The 23,004-nt window shown below is 45.6% G+C and overlaps 1 protein-coding gene across 1 annotated transcript in view; it reads left to right on the top strand.

Moving 5' to 3' along the window:
* COG5 (component of oligomeric golgi complex 5) overlaps positions 1–22,925 on the top strand; it is a gene marked incomplete at its 5' end in the record, with an annotated part of 188,219 nt that extends 165,294 nt beyond the window's left edge. The window contains 5 exons of the mRNA XM_084271916.1: positions 345–582; positions 10,319–10,395; positions 10,895–11,021; positions 11,562–11,641; positions 22,275–22,925. Coding sequence (XP_084128042.1) covers positions 345–582; positions 10,319–10,395; positions 10,895–11,021; positions 11,562–11,641; positions 22,275–22,389 — 637 coding nt within the window. The 3' untranslated portion in view covers positions 22,390–22,925. The remainder of the gene's footprint in view (positions 1–344; positions 583–10,318; positions 10,396–10,894; positions 11,022–11,561; positions 11,642–22,274) is intronic.
* Positions 22,926–23,004: the final 79 nt, after the last annotated feature.

Below are 23,004 nucleotides of genomic sequence, written 5' to 3'. Positions count from 1 at the left end.
TTATTAGACTTTCAAAATAACAACTGGGACATTTAAATTTAGGGGCTGGATTTCAGGATCTAGGCTCCAGACTAGTGGAGGCTCTGCAAGTTGGGTAGGAGTGGGATGATTTCCTTTATCTTGTTAGGATAGGAATGGCTTATAAAGAGATATTTTTTGACTACATTTTCAGAGAGCGCTACACTCTTTATTCTGAGCAGAAATGAGACCGAACAATTCATGACATGACTTCGTGGGGTAGGAAAAAAATTAAAAGGAATCCAATAGGTTTTGGTTGTGGTTTAAAGATGAGTTTAGCTGTCCCCATTTCTTTCTTCTTTTCTTTTTTTTTTTTTCTTTTTCAGATCATTATCCAGCTCAGGAAAACCAGATGTCCCTTGTTCTCTGTACATGAAAGAACTACAGGGTTTTATAGCAAGAGTCATGAGCGACTACTTCAGACATTTTGAGTGTTTTGACTTTGTCTTTGATAACACTGAAGCCATGGCTCAAAGAGCAATTGAACTTTTCATTCGCAATGCCAGTCTAATAAGGCCTCTCGGTGAAGGTGGGAAGATGCGGCTTGCGGCGGATTTCGCGCAGGTACCCAACTTTCTGATTTCTGCTTTTCTCTGTTACTTCCCGATGTTCACTGAAACGTGTCAATACGTTTGTCCCTATCACAGTATAAACAGGCAGTCACAGCGATCGGTGCATCCCAGTTCTAAATACCCTCTCCAGTGAGATGCTGAATCCTGAGAAATGCACCCGCTAAGTAGTTCAAGATCCCTTGTCACCATAAGGCACATTCAGGGAGGCTTGACAGCTTCCCATCAAGTGACTGCTGCATTTAGGTTCAGCTGTGTCTTGACATTTCATCCCGCTTGTCTGACCTCTTCAGTACGTCCATCATTTGCCACCATTCATTCACTTCATTCTTTCTCTCTCTTCTAATGGAATGGTGTGTCACTTTCTTAATGGCTTTGTAAGTCACAGTGTCTGCAGTGGTTAATCGCTAACGCAGCTGCCTTGCAGTGCTGGAGACAAGCTACAGAAATACTAACATCCCGTGGAAGAACTGCCCCTCCGGAACCAGAAGGGCAATTTTCTTGTGGGGGTTCTCTTCATGACCTGATTGACTTACCTGCCTCTCAGCTTTACTCACCTCTTTTACTGGAGTAAAACACAAAACAAAATGCCAGATTAATATCCACAACTTGTTTGCATCATCTACTATACTGAAATATAATTTGTCAAGAGTAACACTGTGATTAACTTGCTGAAGAATACAGGCATCCCTGAGATCGATCTGGGGGTCCCAGTTATTATTATCCAAGTGGAAAAGGGAATTAGCACCAACTGCATCCTGGGTGGTAGGTAACTGAGGTAGGAGAGGAATCGCTACCATCTCCGCTCTTGCTTGTGGCTGCTTTGTATCTTTTGCCTGTGAGTTACATACTCCTGCGTAAGCTTTTGTTCATTACTCAAATGTAAGAAATCAGCCTTTAGCCATAGAAATTAAGGGGAAGTTTTCAGTTGCTTTTAGGAGAAGGTTCCGTTCCTGTCTCTGTTTTGAAGACAATGACACAGAATCAGAAAACAAAGGGAACTTTGCTCCTTCCCTGGAAGGAATATAGATGATTTTTGTAATTAATGCTGCAGTACTGAAGTTGTATGAATTTGGGAAATATCTTCACCTAATTCTACAGTAAAGAACATCTGATCTAAGCACCTATTATAATAATACTAAAAATAAAACTTGTTTATCTTTTTTAAACACTTATTTTTCTCATTCTGTCACGGGCTGCCTTTTAAGTGAAAACTGAAGCTATATTTTCATCTGAGTGTAGGGGGATTTGCATGCCCTTCCCCACTGTGCACAGAGAAGAATGTGAAGATAGATGTTCAGATTTCTCTTCTTTTGTATTGTGGGGGAAAAAAATGGGGTTTTAATTCGTTCTTGCCTTCTGCCTTCAACTGTTGCTGCATCTGGGGGCTGCCTTGTGATTTTCTCGTCTTCACATGGCACCATATTTTTGGCTTGTTTAAAAGTGGGCTTAAGACAAGAACCGGCTGTGCCCAACCAGCACCGTGCAGCCAGCTCAACACTCACACTGTGCCTCTCAGCATCTCTGCTCTGAGCTCCTTAGGGCATCCCAGGCTGCACAGAAGCTGTAGTGTCCAGAACAGCCTGTTGCTCAGGATTATAGGAAGAGGACTGAAACATTTTGTATAGGAAAGCTGCCTTATACCCATGTTTTCTGGGGTGTGTCTGCCCCTCTCAAAAAAACGGTGGTTTTGGGGAATGTCCCCACGATGCCAGCTCCAGGTAGCCCTACTGGGGAGGCTGTAACTGTTCTGACCTGGCCAGGAGACCTGGGCATATTTGCTAAAATGTAGCTGTAATCCTGATCAGGACTTGGTTCATTTCCGTGCTGTCATTCCCATAGCACCTGGTTTGTTAAGGAAAAGTCTTGACTCCTCCAAAGAGAAGGGAAGGTTGCTCCTACTCTGGGCTGAGGGTAGCAAGCAACAGACATTTAGCTGGGCTGCTGGCTTGATGGGAAGGATAAACGTTTCCAAATGGCCATAAATTCTGCATGCACATTTTTTTTAGTCCCAGAAAGGCACTGCATTGTTGGACTAAAGCCAAACCCAAAGGAAAGGACCTGCCTGGAAAGACACTTCTGTGTAGGAGGAGATTTGTTTATAAACCGTTTTTACTTGTGCTCTGTCTTGTAGAGTCATTTTGAATTTGCTGTATTAAAAACCAGTTTCATGTTCCTGCTGAAAACTCCCTTTTCAGTGTTTTGGGGTTACTTGCAAGCAAGAGACCTGGGAGGAAAGTTGTCCAGGAGCTTTGGTTGACTTGAGATCCTGTTATAAACATGCAGTCAAATAATCTGGGGTTGCATCAGATTTTAGGTATCTCATTAAATGTTCTTGTGCACATGCCTTTCAGGGCACTCAGAGTGAGTGTTGCAGCTGCCTTACCCTCAGCAGAATAGCTTTGGCTGAGAGTCAGGTTTGAAAATTTTTGCACTACAAATGTGTTTTACTGATAAGTTGCCTCAAAATACCAGGTGTCTGCACAGAAGGGGGAAAACTGAGGCTTCAAGTTCTCTTCATTCAGAACTGGGTTCGGTGAGGTGCACAACAGCCAATTTTCTTGAGTGAGGCTCAGCTCCTTAGACAGTTAGGAATTACTGCTGCGATCCTGTTGAATTCTCTGTGCTTCCTGTTTCCAGTGTCAGTGTTGCATTCTGCTGCCTTCTGCGTTACGGGTGTTCCAGCAGTAAGGCTAGCTGTGTGCTAGTGTGGCAGCTGTGAACAGAGCTGTGATAGGCTTGAAGTACGCCTGAATATCATTAATATGATTTCATGAAGATCAGTGCTTACAGGAATGCAGAAGCATTTTAAGCCTTAGAAAATGTCTGTGATGCTGCAAGGTTATTATCACACACTGTGCTCTTCCCTGGGACTCTCGTTTTTCGAAATATTTCCAGTCCACAGGCTGAAATTACCTCTTTTCATACTCTCAGTTTTTATGCAGGCAATTGCACAAGATTTCTTCTCAGTTCACTCCTATAAATTCCTGGATCAATTTGTTTTCATTTGGTTTTGTATATTGAAAGTGACCATAATTCAATATTTACGTATATGATACCAAATTTCACTTTTTAATTCAGTACTAGTCAGACTGAAAAAAGTATTCTCCTAGAAGCAAGCAAGCCAGCAAGCCCTGATGATTTTTCTACATTTATGTTTCTGGGGAGTACCAGTTCTTCTCCAGAGGACCTTTTAACTTGCCTGGTGTTCTTGCAGCACTTAGACTTAGGCACACTTTGGGATCGGTGGCTTGGAGTTCAGGTCTTCTAAATCCCAATGGGAGTGCTGGGCAATGCAGCAAAGAATTGAATAGAAGCATGGTCTGTTGAGAAGTGAATGATTGAAGTTCAAGCAGACCATTTTTACTGATCCCGTTTGAGTTAATGCTATTTTATATATATCTTCATATACTTCTTACCTAGGTATGATTTATAGTTGGGGTTTTTGGCCTTGTTCAGTGCTGTGTTCAAAGAGTTTTGATGGGGCAGAGTTAACACTGCAGGCAACTCTTCAAGTGCTTTTACTGTAGAAGTTTGACAGTTCCAGTGCAGAAGAAATGTTTCTCCCTGCTGGTTAGCCTATGATCAGAATCTCTTTTCCTGATTCAATATGTGACATTAAAAAAGCAGGAATATTAGGTATTTGGATTTTTTAAAACATAGACAGATTTTCTTATATGATCAAACATAGGGATACAACTGTAAAAATGGTTCCTTATCTTTTTTCCTAAAAAAATTCCTTTCTAGGTTCTTACGGAGAAGTGAGAGAAGCAGAATGCTGTAATCACAGTTGTAGTCATAAGCACAGGGAAAAAAAAAATGTGCTTAATGTTTAATGCTAACTGTCTTACTGGAAGGAGGAAATTATTTTCTGATGTGTGATATTTTGGAGGTATTACAGCTGAAGGTTTTACTTAAACAGCAGCCGTTTTGGAATTGCTGCATGAGGGAGAAATCAAATTCCACATCCCTCCAAGGCCAGCTTCTTTCATATAATAGTTCAGAGTTCTTCTGCTCCCTTGCTTGTTAAAGCATTTTCTCTCAGTGAATGGCTTGAAAAAAGTATTTTGAGTTAACATTTAAAAACTTGGAATTCGTCTTGGCCAAGAGGAAATGTAATTGCTAAAAATTTAATGTTAAGATTTTCCAACTGAAAAAACAGCTGTTTAGTAATGAGAGATCTTGAAAGTACCACAATAGGCACTAAACAGTAACTTCGCTGTGGGGTTTTTCAGAGCGCTCTTCAATATATGTGCATTATCTGTACCTAGACTGAGTATTAACTTCACCCTTGGGTTGCTAAACATAATCCAATTAGAGAAACCAGCCATGTGATGTATTTTTTACAATATGGCTAGCCAGTGAATAGTTCAACAGATAATTGACCATCTAGCCATGGGCTAAGTCAGGGTCATATGAGAAGAAAAGATAATACAGCTTTTTGGGTTTAGAGAACAAGGACCATTGAGAAGAAGCGTATGTTGGGCCCCTGTGTTCTGCGGAGCATATCAAAATAACATGAATAAATCATGGAAGAGCAATGGGCTTTGAACAAAGTTCAAAGGAAGGAAGCAGAATCATTAGGCCTTCTTCTGTTCCAGCTGTCCCTTCCTTTTCTGCAGCGTGTCACTTTCTACCGCTTCTCTTGGATCCTGAGTTAATGGTAATCTCAGATTAGTGGATTGAGCCTCTGTGGTTGCAGATTACTCCTTGGACACCTCAATTTAACCTGGACACCTGAAGTTTCAAGTACACAATTCTGGGAGAGAAATTTGGAAAAGAAACAACAAAAATCTACTCACCTGTACACATGGAAAGCCCGTAGGACACGGCTGTATGGCAGACCTTGCACACATGATACAAATACTGGCTTGCAGACAGCCACAAACATCACCCGACCTGCAAAAGCTCACCAGAATGGGTTGGAAACTACAGCTGTATGTCATAGCAAAACCTGCTGCAGTACAAACATGCTGCATGAATCAACAGTTGATGCAGCTTCAGGTGATGACAGGTAGCAAAACCGAGAAGTGATGTATCCTCTGCCCAATTCCAGCACCTTAAAACCAGCAGCTGTTCCCAGCCGAATGATCCCTCTCCAGCACACGTTCCTGCGCCAGCGGTGCCGGCTGGCACGATGCTTGGTGGGACACAAAACCCCACACAGCAGGCCTGCAGAAGCGAATGGAACAGCAGGAAGATGCTTCAGCATCTCACTACATCGTTGGACTGAGACAAACAGCTAAATTTCAAGTGAAGAAAACAATCTTAGTTATGCGAAATATATTTTTCTTGGAGAGCCTGGGTTAGAACACGTAGCAGATTAGTGTTGTGAATTTAAAAAACCCATAAATTTCTGTGGTTTATGTACATTTTTACCACATTAGTTTTCACTCATTCCCACTCTTCATGAGTCAAGTTGAGATGGTATAGTATGCTGCAAAGCTTAAAAACAATTTTTTTCTTTGGCAACTAGTACTTCACGAATCAACCATCTGCTGCCATTAAATCTATCTAGTTCTAGCAATACTAATAATTTCCTACAGTGAATAAAGGTTGAAGATGAAGGAACAGAATTTTCCAAAGTAAATTTTATTCTTTAGTACTTAAGACTAAAAATGTTGATTTATGGAAACTGCCAAGTATGTTCAACAGGAATAATTTAAATTTCTTTTATTCAGGAATTGGTTAAGATGTAGGAAGTTTCACTTCAGATCTCATTACACCGTATTATGTTTCAGGAGTGAAACAATAATTTAAAACTTATTAAGCAAAACTATATTTTGCTATGCTGGGATTTCTTTCCCCTCTTGAATACGGTTTGATCTATGCATCTCTATTTCCACAAGTCAGACTGGCAGTTTGTTGCCTGTTACAAATTCTCTAAAGCAACTAAAAGAATTATCTTCTCCCTGGTTCTTCACAGATAGGAGCTGATGGCTCCCACCAGAGTTGGGACACCAGTTCCTGCAGGGTATCAGTTACTTCCAGCTGCCCCTAGCCAATACTGATGCCCAAAAAGCAGCTCTGGAGAAATCTGAGACTCAGTCCCGGTTGTTTTTCAGGCTCTGTTGGGGTCTTCTATCACGATGCAGCAAAGCCTACTTAATTAGCTCTTCTTTTTGGCTGTTTGCTCCTGATCCTGTGCAGTAGATGGGCCTCTTGGCTCCCGTATGCATTCAGAAATGTCCTGGGGGACCTGGGGGAACAACATGCTTACTTGTTGTAAGCTTCATCACATTTTGGAGTTGGAGCACCTCCCTGCGGAACCCCCCAGGGAGCATGCACTCAGCCCTGCTCCCTGATGCCAACCAGTTCAGCACAGGGCACAGCAACTGACAGCTCCTCCTCAGGGGTGGGGACATGGGCTTCCCACCGCCTGCCTTTTGCACTGTCTTTGTTTGCTCAGGAACAGCAGAGCAGGGTTGTACCTGCTCTCCAGCCTAAGAGACAGGTACCCTTTGCACCCGCATGCAGGAGAGCTGTCCTAGCTTGCAGGCTGCAAAAGACATGGGAGACGGGGCAAGGACCCCACCCAACTGGAGAAAAAGGCCCACTGCATAGCCTTGGCTAGAAGATTTGGGCCCAAGGCAGCAGGCAGGAGGGGGCCAGGCTGTTACCCAGGGGAGGAGCATCCATCTGAAAGCGGGTAACAAAGACCCTTATTCCTGCTTTCTGCACTTTTATTCACTATCTGCTGCTGCAAGTTTTGGCTTAACATAAAATGCAGATTTCACGTGGCCTTGAAGTGCTTGATGTACTCCAAAGATTCTAGGCTCAGGGAGTGGCTTTGCACTACCTGCTGTAGGCTAGTTCTGTGGAGCTTTCCCTCTCACCTTTCAGAGGTGGCATCCTCTCCTTGCCAGTAGACAAAGTGTAGGTGCCAGGATTAGGCCCTTTATATTTCCCAGCATTGTCATCTGGATGGATACTCCTACAACATGACCCACCTGACATATTTTAGATGTTTGCCTCAGGAAAAGACGCACCACATCCCTGGTGTGGCTGTCTCTCACCACTGAGTATGAAGGGAACCTGTAGATGTTGAGATGGTGAGATGACTCCCATCCTCCCCCCTGCTTTTTAAGATGGGTGCCTGAAGTGTATGGCCTTGATTTGCATTAATTGCTAATTTGATTTCTTCTGGTTGTAGATGAACTACAGCATCATAGTTCACAACACCATCTTTCATGTTTCTGTTGGAACCCCAGTATAGTTTTGTGCTCTTGGTGAAGCCCAGTGATATGGCAGACAGCTCTGTCTGAGGAAATGCTACAGCTGGAAAGAACAATAGTATTAAAAGCTACACTGCAAAGAGCCTTATCAGAAATGCTTTGGAACTCATTCAGCAGTGTTAACTAAACGGGAAGCTTACTGTGTGGTGGTTTTGCTCGTTACTCATTTTAGCTCTTGTCCTTTGAAACTTAGTTTAATTGTGCATTATGAGGAAATCAAAGTCTGAATACTCTTTCAACTTGGGAATTTTAAAAACATACATGGAGAATAAAGCTTGTGTCCCTCTGTTGACAGACACTTCAGGAATGCGGAAATTAAAGACTTAAGCTATTACTTTACCGATGGGTGGTGTTTTGTGTGGTGGTATTTGTAGTAGTGTGCATATTACCTGAAATCCTGCCATGTGATGTTCATGTTCAGCCTGGGATCTGGAAGTGGAATAGGGTTTCCTCACATCTGTGTCCCTCACAGTTAATGAAGAATCTGTGACAGAACTGAAGTCTCACATGAATGATGCAAAAACCCAAGTGGAACCTGACTCTTGTTTGAAAAGAAAGGTTAGCTTCAGTGCTTAAACCCCAGAAAGTGTTTAACAATTGTTTCTAAAGATGGCTGCTTCAACTAGAGACTGAACAGTGTGAGAACAAGTATGAAAATAATGCTCTTACTGATGCTCTTTTCCCTGGGATTCCATATGTCCTGTGGCAGTAGGTCTCAGCTGCCTCCTATCTAACCTGTGTAGGTTTTGTGCCCCAGAATTTGGAGCCAAGAGTTCAAAAAGGAATCCCTTTAACCTTGATCTTTGCCAAAGGAAAGGTTGCTCACCTGAAACAGGTATGCATTTGTAGTGCTTTAGGAGTGGTTTGTGAAGCCCTGCTGTGGATTTGCTTTCTTCCCAGCCTATGGTCAAGATTTTTGGGGTATTGACATAAGCTCTTCATCAGGAAATTCATCACCAAAAAAGTAAACCTGCTGCCAGAAACAAAGTTTCCGTCTCAGAAAGCTCAGGAGACGCCTTCTGTTCCTAACCATGGACTATCCCTATCGTTTCTCATTTGGTGCTTGCTGCTGCTGCTGAGAATAAGGCAAAAGCTTGGCTTGAGCAGTGCAGTATGAAAGGAGAGGATGGCTTCCTGTCTGTTGCAGTTTTATGTGGCAGGGTTCTGGTGAAAAGGGGGGGCTGCAGGGGTGGCTTCTGCAAGAAGCAGCCAGAAGCTCTCTGCAGGCCCATCAGAGCAAACACCAGCTCAAGGCTGGACCCGCCACTGACCAAGGCGGAGCCCATCAGCAATGGCCACAGTGCCTCTGGGAATCACATTTAAGAGGAAAAAAACCCACAATCAGCCACTTTTTGGCACCAGAGAAGGGAGCAAGAAGATGTAAGAAACTGTGCAGACACCCAGGTCAGTAAAGAAGGCAGGAAGTAAGGCGCACCAGGCACTGAAGAGGAAGAAACCCCTGCAACCAGTGGAGAAGACCATGGTGGAGCAAGTGTGCCCCAGCAGCCCATGGAAGAGGATGGGAAGCAGAGACCTCACCTGCAGCCCTTGGATAGGCCCCACGCTGGAGCAGGTGGAGACATAGAGGAGACACTGTGACCCCCATTGGAGCAAGCTTCTGCCAGCATTTGCAGCCCGTGGAGAGTCAGAGACAGAGATGAGAGAGAGAGCCATGCTGGAGCAGGTTTGCGGGGGCGAGGCTTGTGACTCTGTCAGGGACCATGCTGGAGCAGTCTGGGCCTGAGAGGCTGAGAGACATTCTATGATTTGTGACTGCACCCCATAGCAGTGACCCACGCTGGGGCAGCTGGTGAAGAGCTGAAGCCACGTGGAAAAGGACTCATGTTGGAGAAGTTTGTAGAGGACTGTCTCCCATGGGTGGGAGCCCATGCTGGAGCAGGGGAAGGATGTGAGGAATGCACCCCCCTCACCCCCCCCACTCCCAGTGCTAAGAAGGAAAATAACTCTGAGGAACTGACTGAAACCCCCATTCCCCCAGTCCCTGCCCCTCCCTGTGCCACAATGGAGGGGAAGAAGGGAGCAAAATTATGACTAAAAGGAAGTCTGCTAAGAAGGGAGGGGTGAAAGTACATGCTTTAAGATCTGGTCACACTTCTCATTAACCTGACTCTGGTGTCACTGGGTGTGCAGTAGTGTAATAAATTAGAGAGTTTTCTTTCCTTTATTCTGTGTTGAGTCTGTTTTGCCCGTGACACTGATTGCAGAATGATCTCTCCCTGTCCTTATCTCGACCCTTGTGCCTCTCAATATATATTTTCTCCCCTGTCCAGCTGAAAAGGAGAGTGATAGAGCAGCCTTGGTGGGCATCTGACCTCCAGTCGGGGTCAAACCACCTTTGTCTCAAATTCCACCGTCAGTGACTTGGTCCACAAGTTTACGCTACTGCTTAAAAACAGGCTACTTCAACACTAGGTAGGGTTTGGGGTTTTTTTTTTGGGACAACCTAATTCAAATTAAAATGTTTGTTTTTAATAGATGGAGTTAGCGGTAGCACCGCTGTGTCGGCGAGTCTCTGACCTAGGAAAGTCTTACAGACAGCTGAGGTCATTCAGGTGAGTTCCCGTGGCAGGAACTGGCATCTGGCAGTAGGACCAAACTCTACTTCAGAACTGATATATTACCTTGTGTTAGTTGTGATTGAATTGAGAGCTTTTTTGGCAACACCCACCTGCAAATTAGAAATAGATTAAAGTTCTTTTAAATTTTATGCGGAGTATAACTGTGATTTAACAATCTTTGTCATGCAAATGTTGGCCAAATTGTACTTTTTTGTGTTGCTTTCAGTGCAACTTCAGTATGACAGGGAGTTCTACAGTTACCTGAAGTATTTTCACTGAAATACAAAATTTACAGTCCTGTGTTGTTTAATTACAATAGGCAACTTCTGTAATTTTTATGAACTGAACCCGTGTTGAAAACCTAAGATGCAGACTAGTGGAAAAACATCAGCTGATTCTATTGTAAAACAATATTGCCACCATATAGGCATTTTTCTAATGCATAAGATCAGCTTTTTCTTCCTTTCACAAGTGTATCATTACATTTTTCCAGACCACTGCTGTTCCAGACCAGTGAGCATATTGCCAGCAGCCCAGCTCTGGGAGAGGTTATTCCATTCAGCATTATTCTTCAGTTCTTATTTACAAGAGCACCACCAGAATTAAAATCACCCTTCCAGGTAATAAGATCAACCTATCTTTCCTTTTCAGATGACCTGAGGAGAAATGAACATTATAGTTTGCCCTATTTATTTTAGGTTAAAAGTATTCAAGCTCATACTTTGTATGATTTGTTGGGTTTTGTTTTTCTTGTGGCAAAGGTGTTCTAGTCATTGAGTTCATATCTTTATTAAGAGCAGGAAGATGATAACCTGATTTAAAGTAGGCTCTCGATGTCAGCTTGTAAAAGAAATTGCAGGTCTTATCCCAGACTGCAAATTGCCTGGATCCTACTCATGTAAGATGCAGGAAACCTATATTCAAACTTCTATAGGAACTGGGCAAACAGCTGATGGAGGAGATCACCTCTGAGCTCCCAACTATTGTATTGGGCTATTTCTGTTAATTGTCTAGTTCCTTAACTCATTCTGCACCACGGCAGTGTTAAGAGAACCTCCTGTGGCCTTCTCCTATGCCACCTTTGATTCTGAAATAGGTGTGGGTGTTTCCTTTTTCATGTTTATGTGTAATTGGTGTGTGTTTGTGTTTCTCTGTATCAGAGGGCTGAGTGGTCCATTGCCCGCTACTCCCAGTGGCTCGATGACCATCCATCTGAAAAGGACAGACTTGCCCTCATACGGTAAAAATCCTGCTTATTCCTTCTCTACACGTATGGTAACAGAGCCCTAACTTTTCTGCACACCAGGATTGGTCTTTAAAAGTAAAAAAAAAAATAGAAAAAAATGCTATAGCTTTAGAAAATGTATTATAAATACCATTACCCTCCCTCCACTCATGGGATGAGTTGCAAAATGGGAGGATGTATGAGGTAAGCACTCCTCTTCACCCTGTACCCAAACCCTCCAGTGCTTTTGGAAGGAGCAGAAGGAGGAAACCATGCACAGTGATGGTTTAAGTTAATACTGTGCTCTAGCAAAACTGCCTTTCTCAAGTGTTGGAAAGTCAAGGCTGCAGCCATCCTGTCTTGTGTATCAGGAAAGAGAAACTTTGGAAGCTTGCACAGTGAAAATGTAGGTAGGAATTTAAAAACAGAAGACCCTTGTTACACCCCTGTAATGTGCTTCTCCAGGAAATCAGCCCAGGGTCTTTAGGAAGTGATAACAACATACAATTTTAAAAATCTTCCTAGGGTAGATGACTTCATAGCTAAATACTATTTTGCATCTTAAATGTTAGGAAAAGTCACGAGTCTTGTTTTTGAAAACAAGCAGATTTTAAACTATGCTTGAGAGAACAGATGTGTTGTAAGAACATGACAGAGCCAGCCTGAGGATCATCAGGATTCACAGCTCAGATGATCATTTGGCTCCTAACACCCCAAGTATTCCCAGCCATCCTCTCAGTGTCCTGGCCTGACCTCGGTGTCACCCAATCCAGTGGCAGGGAAGAGGTTGTCATGTAAACTTGGAAGCCAACTCTGCCCTTGAACTTCTTCACGTGGATGCTGCCAGCTTTTGCTGAAATCATAAAAGCTGACTTTCCAGCCAGCAGTGGTTGTGTGTGAGAAAATCGACCATTATCCATCCACACTTACAAAGCAGCCAAGAGGAGTCTGCTATAAATATTTACAGTTCTTGGAGCTGATAGCACCATCCAGTCCTGGGTAGTGCTTGGGCCAATTAAGAACATACGAGTTGATTACCAGTAGATGTCAGGAGGATTTATTTCCAAAACATTAAAATGCAAACTGTGTCTCTTTATATGTATGTTAAAGGAGTTTGGGTTTTTTAAACTTATACATGTTGCTACTCTAGGTGTGGTACGTGCTCTTGCACCTCAAGCCATGACACCTTGAATTACAGGGGATTGGATAGTTGGCACAGGACTGATACAGCTGTATGTGGAACTTAGTTTTGAATATTTTGATTGTCATTTCTGTCCTGATAGTAATGGCAAAACTGACAATGTTGAATTTCAGATACACTAGGGAAAGCCAGGAATGCAAATCATTTGAGGACCGATGGGATTTTGTTCTCTTCAGGCCTTGTACACAAATTTGAAAATGCCATCCTTAAACTACAACACATTTTTGTCTTTGCTTGTAATTAAGTTTCATCCAGACTGATCCAGTTAACGAGCTTGCTGGTGGTCATGTTCAGACAGTGATAAATTGCTCTGACAATGGAGGAATTAAGGGACAAGCCTTGGGACAAGGCTTTCAGGCAGAGACCATTAGACCAAGTAGCGTATCTGGAATACTTAAAGTTTCTGTTTCAGTCCTTCCATTGAATCCTGTATTCATTTTGCATGAGATACCAGTTAAAATATTTTGACTTTGTAATCTATTGTGATCACTTGAGCATTTTACATTGAGACTGTGGTCCTTTTGCTTTGCACTGTGCTTGGACATTGCTCAGACATCCATCTTCCCAAGGCATGACGAGGGCAGCTTAGAAGATCTGCCCTTCCCAAAGGCCTCTGTTGGCATTCCTGTGGCTGTTCCCTACTCTGGGTACACCAGAGCAAGGGTGTTTGTCACTGCCCACGCTTGACTGCTTCTCCATCCATCCCCAGGCCCACTGCTTGCGGCTTTGCTGAGCGGCGTGCAGCAGCTGCACTGGATTTGTCGGGCAGACTCTTCCCTCAGGTGGTGTAGCACTGTCCAGCCAGGCCAGCTGACCAGCGCCGAGTGCCGGGGGTGAAGGAGGTGGTTCTCCTTTGCCACACCAGTAACCTCTGTGGGCACTGCTGCAGGCACTCACCTTTTTGCCATCTCCTCTCATGCCTGTTTGTCATTTCTCCATGGGCCGGGTATCCATACGTAAGGCAGGCAAGCAAACGTCACCTGCTGATGTGACCGTTTCACTCAGCAGTTCTTTAATACTCTGCAGGAAGATTTCTGAGCCAGCTCTTCACATGTCTCATGAACCTAAGCTGAACTACAGGCTTCTTGCTCATTTGTCTGCGGTCTTTTATCAGCCACCCTCTTCCAGCTTGGTCCGCCCGTAGTTGTTGGGCTGTGCTAATTGAGCCTTGGATGTTTTGAGCCTTCAGATCCCCACATCAAGAAATTATCTTTACGTTTGCTGCAGCTTTGCAAACGGTAATTTTCTGCAGCTTCCCTTTGTAATGACTGTGCAATTACTCTAGGGACCCGCTGCTCAGATATTAATTTATTGGTGTTATCAGAATCCTTACAGCTTCATATTAAAGCTAATTGCAGTGCTTCTTCCGTTCTGTAGATCCTAAATGCTTCTTATGCAGCATGGTGTTACTGTTATGGATTGGAGCATGGGTTTGAGCATTTCTTTCAGTGCAAAGGGTGGGGTTTACCTGGGCAGAGGTGTATCTGCCAGACCCCCTTTATGGTCAACAGGGAGAAACAGGCGCTGCTGGGGCTGATTCTTCTCATCCTGAAGTAGGTACCTAAAATAGGTCAGTTGCCTTGTGTCCTGAAAGCTCCATTTTCTCTGCTCAGCGAAGGGAGCGTGGGCTGGGACACAGGAGCTCTCTGGGGCAGACGGCTGCCTGCAGGCATTTAAAGGTAGGTGAGATGACCCTGCTGCAGGCTTCTCCCCGAGCAGGGAATTCTTATTCTGAATTAAGTTTGAAAACACAACCTTCCTTCCATAAAAGAAACCTTCTTGTTAGACCTGTCAGGATTTGAGGAGCCTGAAGGATGGTTCATCCACCCAAGGGCTGGATTCGTATCTTAACCAGTTGAACGTGGGGAAACTCCCCTTCCTCCAGCTCACTGTTGCGGGAGCAGAGCCAGGCCCAGTGAAGAGTTCATTTTCTTAACGAGCTTATTTCCTGAGCCATAGAGAGGGGCTGACCTCTGCCTGCCAGGGGACAGGGACAAATGCCAGCTTGGGGACCACCACGAAAGCCCCATCTGTGCGTTAGGCTCAGTCTCAGGGCGCAGCAGCGTGACAGCCTTGCCGCTGGCAGCAGATCAGGGTCACTGCTCCGCTCCCTTCAGCCGAGCATGCGGCAGTCACACAGCGCGGCCCCAGGGCTGCAGGGCGCTGGCTGCCAGGCTCCCAACACTCCCCTGGTCAGCACCAGCCCATTCATAAAACCCCTCAGTGTCAGCTCTGCTTGTCTGTCACCACCCGGCTCCTTTGATGTCTTTATCATGCAATCTGTAGGAAACCAGAGGTGTCTCTTGCTGATCTGTTGTCCTACAGATGATGCTGATGGAGGTTTTACTGTTGGGTTTTACAGTAACTTTTATCGTGCTCAGCTGAAAAGATCTGGTGTCAGACAGACGTGCTCTTACACAGCACGTTTGTCATTTTCCTCTGCCCTGAAGCTTGCAGAGCAAACAGATTTTGGACAAAGCACAGAAGAAAGCCTGGGCCCTGCTGTCCTGTCCTCCAGCTGCCCTGCGGATTGCTCAGGAGCAGAAGGCACAGGGCGCTACCCCACCAGGGACCAGAAGGACCATCCCTGCTGCCTCCAAAGCTTACAGGTTAAATCGGGCTCCATTTCACCCAGCCAGAGCCCAGGAGGGTAGCGCTAGTATTCACAATTCCATATAAAATTAACTAATTAATTAGAGTAATTCTAAATGATACGCATTAAGAGCCCTTTAAGAACCACAGCCCAAATCACACGCATTTTTCTTCCCCCCTGTTAACTGTAGATACAAATCTTCATGGGTTGAAATAACATTTAAAAAAATAACTATCTGGGTCTTATATAATCAGCTTGTCCTGATTTCCAAGAAAGCTCATGTTTTTGCTCAAGCGAGTGAAGTAATTTAATAAGTGCTTTAAAATCCTTTTCCTTATGTGGGAGGGCATCTTAAACTTAGGGTTTTTTTTTTTCCCTTGCTTCTTATGGCATTTTTAATGAAGCATTAATATATGCAGAACATCCCACCAACCCTCTTTCCATAGCTCTCTTTTACAAACAGTATTTGTAATGTATACCATGGCTTGTCTTTTAAAATAGAAACAGATTGCCGAACAGGTTTTATGTCCTTTATTAGACTGGAAGATGCTGAATTTAGGGCATTATTTAGTCTAATCCCTTCAAGAGTATGTTTTTGTATATTACATAAACAGGGTTTCTTCCATCTTCTTAAACATCGGTAATAGAACTATAAATTACATCTTTTTATATGACAACAGCTGTGATCTCTTCTGTGCTGGAGACTTGATGATACTGCTTTCACCCATGATGCCGTTTATTTTTCCATTACTACTTTTGCACTAGTGTTTTTACAGTGTCCTCTACAGGAACAAGCCTTACCTTCTTTTAAGACTTGATTTTAATGGTATACTGGTGCAGCTGAATTGAATTCTGTGCTGCCAGCATAGTTTAGAAAAGCTCATCAGAGCTAGGATTGGTAGAGCTTACAAAAATGCCATCGTAAAATCTGCATTTCAAGTGCTAGCAAAGCTACCAGACTAGTTTATCTCCCCAAATGAGGTATGCTCATGTAGGCATCTCATCAACTTCAGTGAAGACGGGTTGAAAGAGTCAAGGTTGTTAAGTCTAGAGAAGGGAAGACTCCAGGCAGACCTTCTTCTGGCCTTTCAGTACCTAAAGGGCCTACAGGAAAGCTGGAGAGGGGCTGTTTGGAAGGGTGTGAAGTGGGAGGACATGGGGGGATGGCTTTAAAAGAGGGGAGATTTAGATTAGACATTAGGAAGAAATTCTTCCCTGTGAGGGTGGTGAGGCCCTGGCACAGGTTTCCCAGAGAAACTGTGGCTGCTCCTTCAGTGTGAACTGGCAGTATTCAAGGCCAGGTTGGATGGGCTTTGGGACAACCTGGTCTAGTGGAGGGTGTCCCTTCCCATGACGGGGGGTTGAACTACCTCATTTTTGAGGTCCCTTCCAACCCAAACCAGTCTGTGATTCTGTGAAGCGCGTTGTTACAAATTGCCCAGCTCAGCCTGAGCTGAAATCTGGCTGTTGCCAGCCACAACCATCTTGCTTTGCTGTAAGCAGCTTCTGTACTGTCTGTATTTCTGCATGTTGCAGTCCTGACATCCCACCCTTAGGTCCCACCCAAGTGGTCACTGTCTTCAGAGAAACAAAATTCCCATCTCAAATGCACTTGTGAAACCACATCTGCTGTGTGGCCATTGGTGGTTCTGGTTACCTCTCCCAGCCCGTGCTTCCCTCACACTCTGAAGCCACCTCAGTGTTCTCCTCTGGACTCCAAACATCCTTTCTCCCCGAATTTATTTCTGCCATTGTGCTTCCTGGACCTTTCCTTGCCAGGGATGCTGTTCCTGATGGGAGGGACAGCCTTCCTGGCCTGTCACCGATGTGTCCTTACCATGGGCAGCAACGCAGAGGGGCATTTCCTGAGCTGGTCAGAGCTTGACCGGGATGATGAGCTGTTCCATGGTCACCAGGTAAGATGTGGAGCTCCAGGTGGCTGCAGCTGCCACTTGGCTCCCAGCCTTCACCAGCTGCAGCAGCTTTTCTTCCTCTCCCTCAGTGTGAGGCCCCTCCAGCTGCCTTCGCACACCCGCCGAGGCGGGAGGCAGGCTGCTGCTCTGCTGTGTGGGTGTGTGTCCTGGTTTTGGCTAGTACAGAGCTGATGTTCTTTGTAGCAGTTGGTGTAATGGTGTTTGGGAGTCAGGGTGAGAGCAGTGCTGATAGCAGCACCCTGATGGTTTTAGGTGTTGCCAAACAGTCAAAGACTTCTCAGTTGTTCATATTGCCCCACTAGTGGGAAGGTGGGGGTGCCCAGGGAGCTGGGAGGGGGCACAGCTGTGACAAGTGACCCAAACTGGCCAAAAAGGGTATTCCATACCCATTATCCCCTGCTCAGCATAAAGGGAGCTGGTGGGGAGAGGAGTGCATGGCCCCAGGACATGCAGTTTTTGGGGACGGTCCAGCTTTGGTCCGGCTCTGAGCTGTACGGCCGGAGTTTTGAGGCTTGTTGAGGAACTGCATCATGTAGCACCAGTTTCTCTCTGCTGTCCCAGTGAACTGTCCTTATCCCAACCCACGAAGTTGGCCTTTGGTTTTGTTCCTTTTCCCCTTCCCCTTTCCCCCCACCCCAAGTGAGGCTGCGGTGCTCAGCTCCTGGCTGGGGGCAGAGTAGTTCCCCAGGCCGGTTCTGCTCTGGAGATGCCCGTGTCCTCTGTTCAGTGGTCGGTGTTTCTCCATGATTTGTTCATTCTCCTGACACTGCTGTTCCCAGCAGGATTAGGGTGAAATCCCCACCAATGGGAGACGTGGCCTTTGCAAAATGACCTTCACTGGTTGCAGGCTGACATAAATGTTACATTTGGTGAGAGGCTGGTGCTCACCACCCCTCTGTCATGGACTGCACCATGAGCGACACTCTCACTGGCTGGGAAGAGCCAGGCTTCTGTTCCAGCGTTGCAGGTAGTGCTTGGCTGTGAATTGCATTCTGATGTTGAGCTTTAGAACGATTAAATGGTGTTAGTGGCGATGCAAGCACAGGGCATGGGAAAACAGGGAATGCATTTAGTCTTCCTGGGAAAGCTTTTGTTCTCGTCGCTTAATGTAAAGCTGTACAAGGTCTGGTTTAGAAAATTGCCTGAGAATACACCTTAGAGTATAGATGGAGTAGTAATTACTGGTTGTTTTTTGAGTGGAAAAGAGAGTTAGTTAAGATGCTTCTGGATTGGTCATGTTGATGAAGTTTGACTCTGTCTTTTTGTAACAACACAAAGCCACAGTGGAAGAGCAAGCACAGCAGAAGGTGACTGACAAAGAACAACTTCCATCGGCTCCTGGTTTCTGCTAGGAAGGAGAAAGGTCTGGGCAGTTCTGAGGCCACCAAACAATTGTCAAGTTCTGTGTAGCTGCTTTTTGAGTTGTATGAGAACAGTGGCTTTCACTGATGGAGGTGGATTTGCCAGTTAAATCAGGTTCTTTTGAGGCAGGAGAGAAAGAAAAGAAGATAAAAGCGGCTGGAAGGTGTGACAGCAGGACTGTAACGCTGGTGTTTGGCACTTAGTGCAGCCCAAATCTCATTCCCTCTTGTTTGATCTGAATGGAATAAGAGTCTGGCTAAGGATTATCAAGGGCGCATATTGAGTGGTTTTGGATGCTGCTTTTAGGTAAAGCTTCTCCTTTTCATCTAAAGGGATCTGGTTATCTGTCATCTTATTTCAAGGGCTTTTTCAAAGCAGGGAGATGAAGTCAGAAAGGGATAGCAATGTTACCATCTGGATAATGATGCCAACCCACAACTTCACCAAGAGGTGTCAGAGCGTTCTAAGTTAAGCAGGTCAATATGTTTTTTTTTCTATTTTCAGTTTTTGATGACTTCTGAAAACTATTTGGGCCCAACAAACTTTGGGGAGTGTATAGAGGAAAAGACAGGGACAGTGGTGAGTGGAAGGGGAGAGATGAAGCAAGATGAATGACAGTTACAGTAAGAAAACTGTCACAGGAATTTCTCAAGTGAATTTTTGATACAAGGGCCTGTTCTTTGTAGAAGGTAATCAATGTTGAACATGTCTAACAATTACTGCTGGCCAGAGCATTCGAGTGCTGACCTGAGTGGAAATGTGGGACACATCTGACACCACAAGGCCAGACTGGATGGGGCTTTGGGCAGCCTGGGCTAGGGGAGGGTATCCTTGCCCATGGCAGAGGGCTGGGACTAGATGGGCTTTGAGGTACCTTACAACCCAAACCAGGCTGTGAGTGTGTGAGCCTGTGATTCTCCCCACCCCATCTTGATGGGATCCTTGAGCTTTCCCTGCCTGCATCTCCCACCTGCTGCTTAGTCTGTTCACCACATGCTCTTCCCCTCATTGCCACTAAAGGCCAGTTTATGTGAAAAGCAGCTCACTTTACTGCTGACCCTTTCTCCCAGTCTCACTATTTCTCCCTGAGGATGTGCCTGATGTTCCTGTAGTCCATCACGCTGATGGCTTTTGCTGGGAGTGAAGTGTGTTGCTCCCCAGGGCCCATCAGGAGGAGCAGGCTGAAGGTTTCCAGGGAGCTGGCCAGGTGCAGGAAGTCAGCTTTATTTTGGCTGGATAAAATACTCGTTCCCTGGCTCTAAGGAGGGATGGGATAACCTTTCTCTTGTTGTTTGGTGATGTGCAACAAATGTCAGAGTGTGTTGGTACCCAGTGTGAGCCCCTTAGCTGTAACGCCCCAGTAAGTTGTTATCAAAATTGAAGTGCTCTCAAGTCCACCCAGGCTGACACAAGGGACAGTTTCCATGCTCAGTCACCTTATTCTTCTGAAGCCTCTCAACTCCCCAGTAATCCCATCCAGCCTCCTTTCACGTGACCCCCGGTCTCGAACAGCTAGCCCTGGGCTCTAGCAAAGAGGGAAGCTGAAGAGCAGCACCGGGGACGTCAGGAGCTGTGGTGGGCAGCTCCTCGTGCCTGGGCCTCTCCTCATGCCAGTGCCAGTTCATTTGCAGCCTGTGCACAGCAGAAATGCTGCCTCAGGCTCTTTGGTTGCACAGTTGCAGGCTTCACTCCAGCAGCCACAGGCCAGGACCTGTGTATGTTTGGGGGGTGGGGGTGTCTTTCCTGTGCCACTCTGGCTGTGAGGCTCACAGATTGGTGCCAGGCTTTGGTGGGGATGGAAGTGCTGACAGGAGCAGGTGCAGCCCCAGGCCCAGGTTGTCATCGCTGCCACTGGCTTCTCTGAACCCAAAGCTCAGGCTCATCTCTCCAGCAAACCAAGTACAGGCTCGTGGCATCAAGAGCATCTCCCACTTGTTACTAAATGAGCTGGAAATTCCCAGCAGAGCTCTGACATCGGTAGGGTTCAGTTTTTGTTTAGGAAGCACTTGCTGGTTTAACAATAGCTCTACTCACAGGCAACAAAGTGTACAATGACCCACTTCTTACCATCTCTTCTGGTTTGCCAGGCTTAGTGGGTTCATCTGTAGCTTCCCTGTGCTGCAGAATCTCACAGGGTTCTCAGCCTCACCTTTCTCATCACCTTACTCCAACAGGTGACTCTACATGTATGTGAACCATAGGCAGAGTCTCACTCTTTAGTGTTTCTGCTTTCCTTAAGCCTTGCCTAATTAAATGCCTACTCCTGTCAGCTCCAGTAGGGAGCGTGGCCTTAGGTCCCCTGGCCCCTTTGTGCAGGAATGGGATGTTTCACTGGAGGCTTGTCTGCTGGAAATACCAGCAGCCATAAAGTCAGTGGTGCCTTGGCTGGGGCTCCAGCAGCAGACGTGTACTTCTGCAGTTGCTGTGTCTTACCACCTCCCTCCCTCAATCCATCACCACACCTTCCCCAGTAGGTTCCTGCCACATGCCCAGAACCCATCAGAGCCCTCCCTGTCACAGCTGGCACGTCCCAAGCTTCCCTAACGGAATGCAGGAGACAAAAACCCCAGCCTGGTTCCCCACACAGTGGGGGACCCACTACTGTGTGGGATGGTGCCTGGGTTGGGTGGGGACGGTCTGGGATGACATACCATTAGCCCCACAGCTGTCACCCAAGAGGAACAACCGCATACCAGGAGCCATCTTAGTCCCCTCTGGAAAGTGGGGGGGTCTGTGCTTGTGCCCGTGTTTTCCTACATGGCAGAAGCTTGCTGTGAATAGCACCAATGGAACGTAACATAAAGCGTTTTGAAAGGAAACCCTGAGATCACTGTAGCTCTTACACGAAGAACAGGAGGAGCATCAATTCACCCAGGCAGCTTTCTTTTACAGCTACCCTGTCATTCCCCACTGTTCATTTGCTGGACTCATTGGCTGAGACGTGGCCGTGTTGTAAAATAAGTTAAATTATGTACAGACACATACGTCACCACAGTTGCCCCTTTTAGCTTTGAAATGTCTTTGTGCAGCTCACACAGGACTGGGTCTATGTGTGACATCCTATGGCAACGTGTAAGAAACACCCCACAAAGCCATACAACACACACACACCCCGGCTGTGGGCTAGCACAGCACTTCCCCAAGGACAGCAGCAGTTCAGAACTCACCCAGCAGCATCTCAGGTGCTCCCTGGTGCCCCAGCTTTCGCTCTGCAAGTAAGTGGGGTGCTTGGCGGCTGCAGCAGCTGGAGCCTCTTCCTTGTGTTTCTAAAGGTTACCAGTGCAGCACTCTGCCTGGGTCTGTGCGTCAGAGCTGTCATTTCAAGCCATCTGCAACACGCTGCTGCTGCTTATTTAAATGTTAACTTGTTCGCTCCTCAGAACACGCAAGGAAGGAGAGGAAGATCATGAAATAATTATGTAGAGCTTTGTAGGGCCCTTCTTGCCCACTTCTTCCAGAGACACACACAAGATCATCTGGGGAACACAGGGTCGTAGGGGAGGGGTCATTTCAGTTGTGGAACCTGAACTTACAGCACGCTGTTTTTCTTTGTTTCAGCGGTGCCCTGGAGGCCTACGTTCAGTCAGTAAGGACTAGAGAGGAGAAGGAGTTTGCACCTGTCTATCCCATAATGGTTCAGCTGCTGCAGAAAGCGATGTCAACCCTTCAGTGAAGGCCTCTGGCCTGCCCTCTCAACAGGGAAGAGGCAGTAACATGCTCACGGCTCTTCAGTGCCACAGGCGTACATGGGGTTCATGGCAGTGACCCCCCCAACACTCAAGCTTTACAGTGAGACCTGGTTACCTGCTTCACCTGTGAAACCTCTGGCATCTTGCTTTATGTTTGCATTGTAGGAACTTAAGTTAAACTGTTTATGTGCTCTACGTCTCCATCGAATAAAAAGGAACCATTCTCTAGCATTCCTTTTGAATTTAGAAAGGTATAAAATAGAACGTGCTCATGTACTACAGTGTAATGGCTGAGTAGCTCTTTCCCTACAAGCATAAATAGATGGATACAGAAAATTGTACTTTTGATGCTGGAATCATCAGTTTCCATCGAAAAATCACTAATTTTAAGACAAGGAAAATTATTTACAACTAATGTAACCAATTCTCTATTGCATTGCTATTTGCTTTGACATAATTTATATTGATTTCACCTCTTTTTGCTTTAACCATAATAAAGAAAGAACACCGACTGTCCACTCCTGAATTCTGTATTTTAAATTCTTCAGCAGCATCTGAACTGCAAAGCATCACAACACACTTGGGGTGGGTTCACGTGT

The sequence above is a fragment of the Gallinula chloropus genome (genome assembly GCF_964237585.1).
Source record: "Gallinula chloropus genome assembly, chromosome: 1".
Classification (NCBI taxonomy): domain Eukaryota; kingdom Metazoa; phylum Chordata; class Aves; order Gruiformes; family Rallidae; genus Gallinula; species Gallinula chloropus.
Note: the sequence above shows the minus strand (reverse complement) of the source record. Positions and strands in the feature narration are given on the sequence as shown.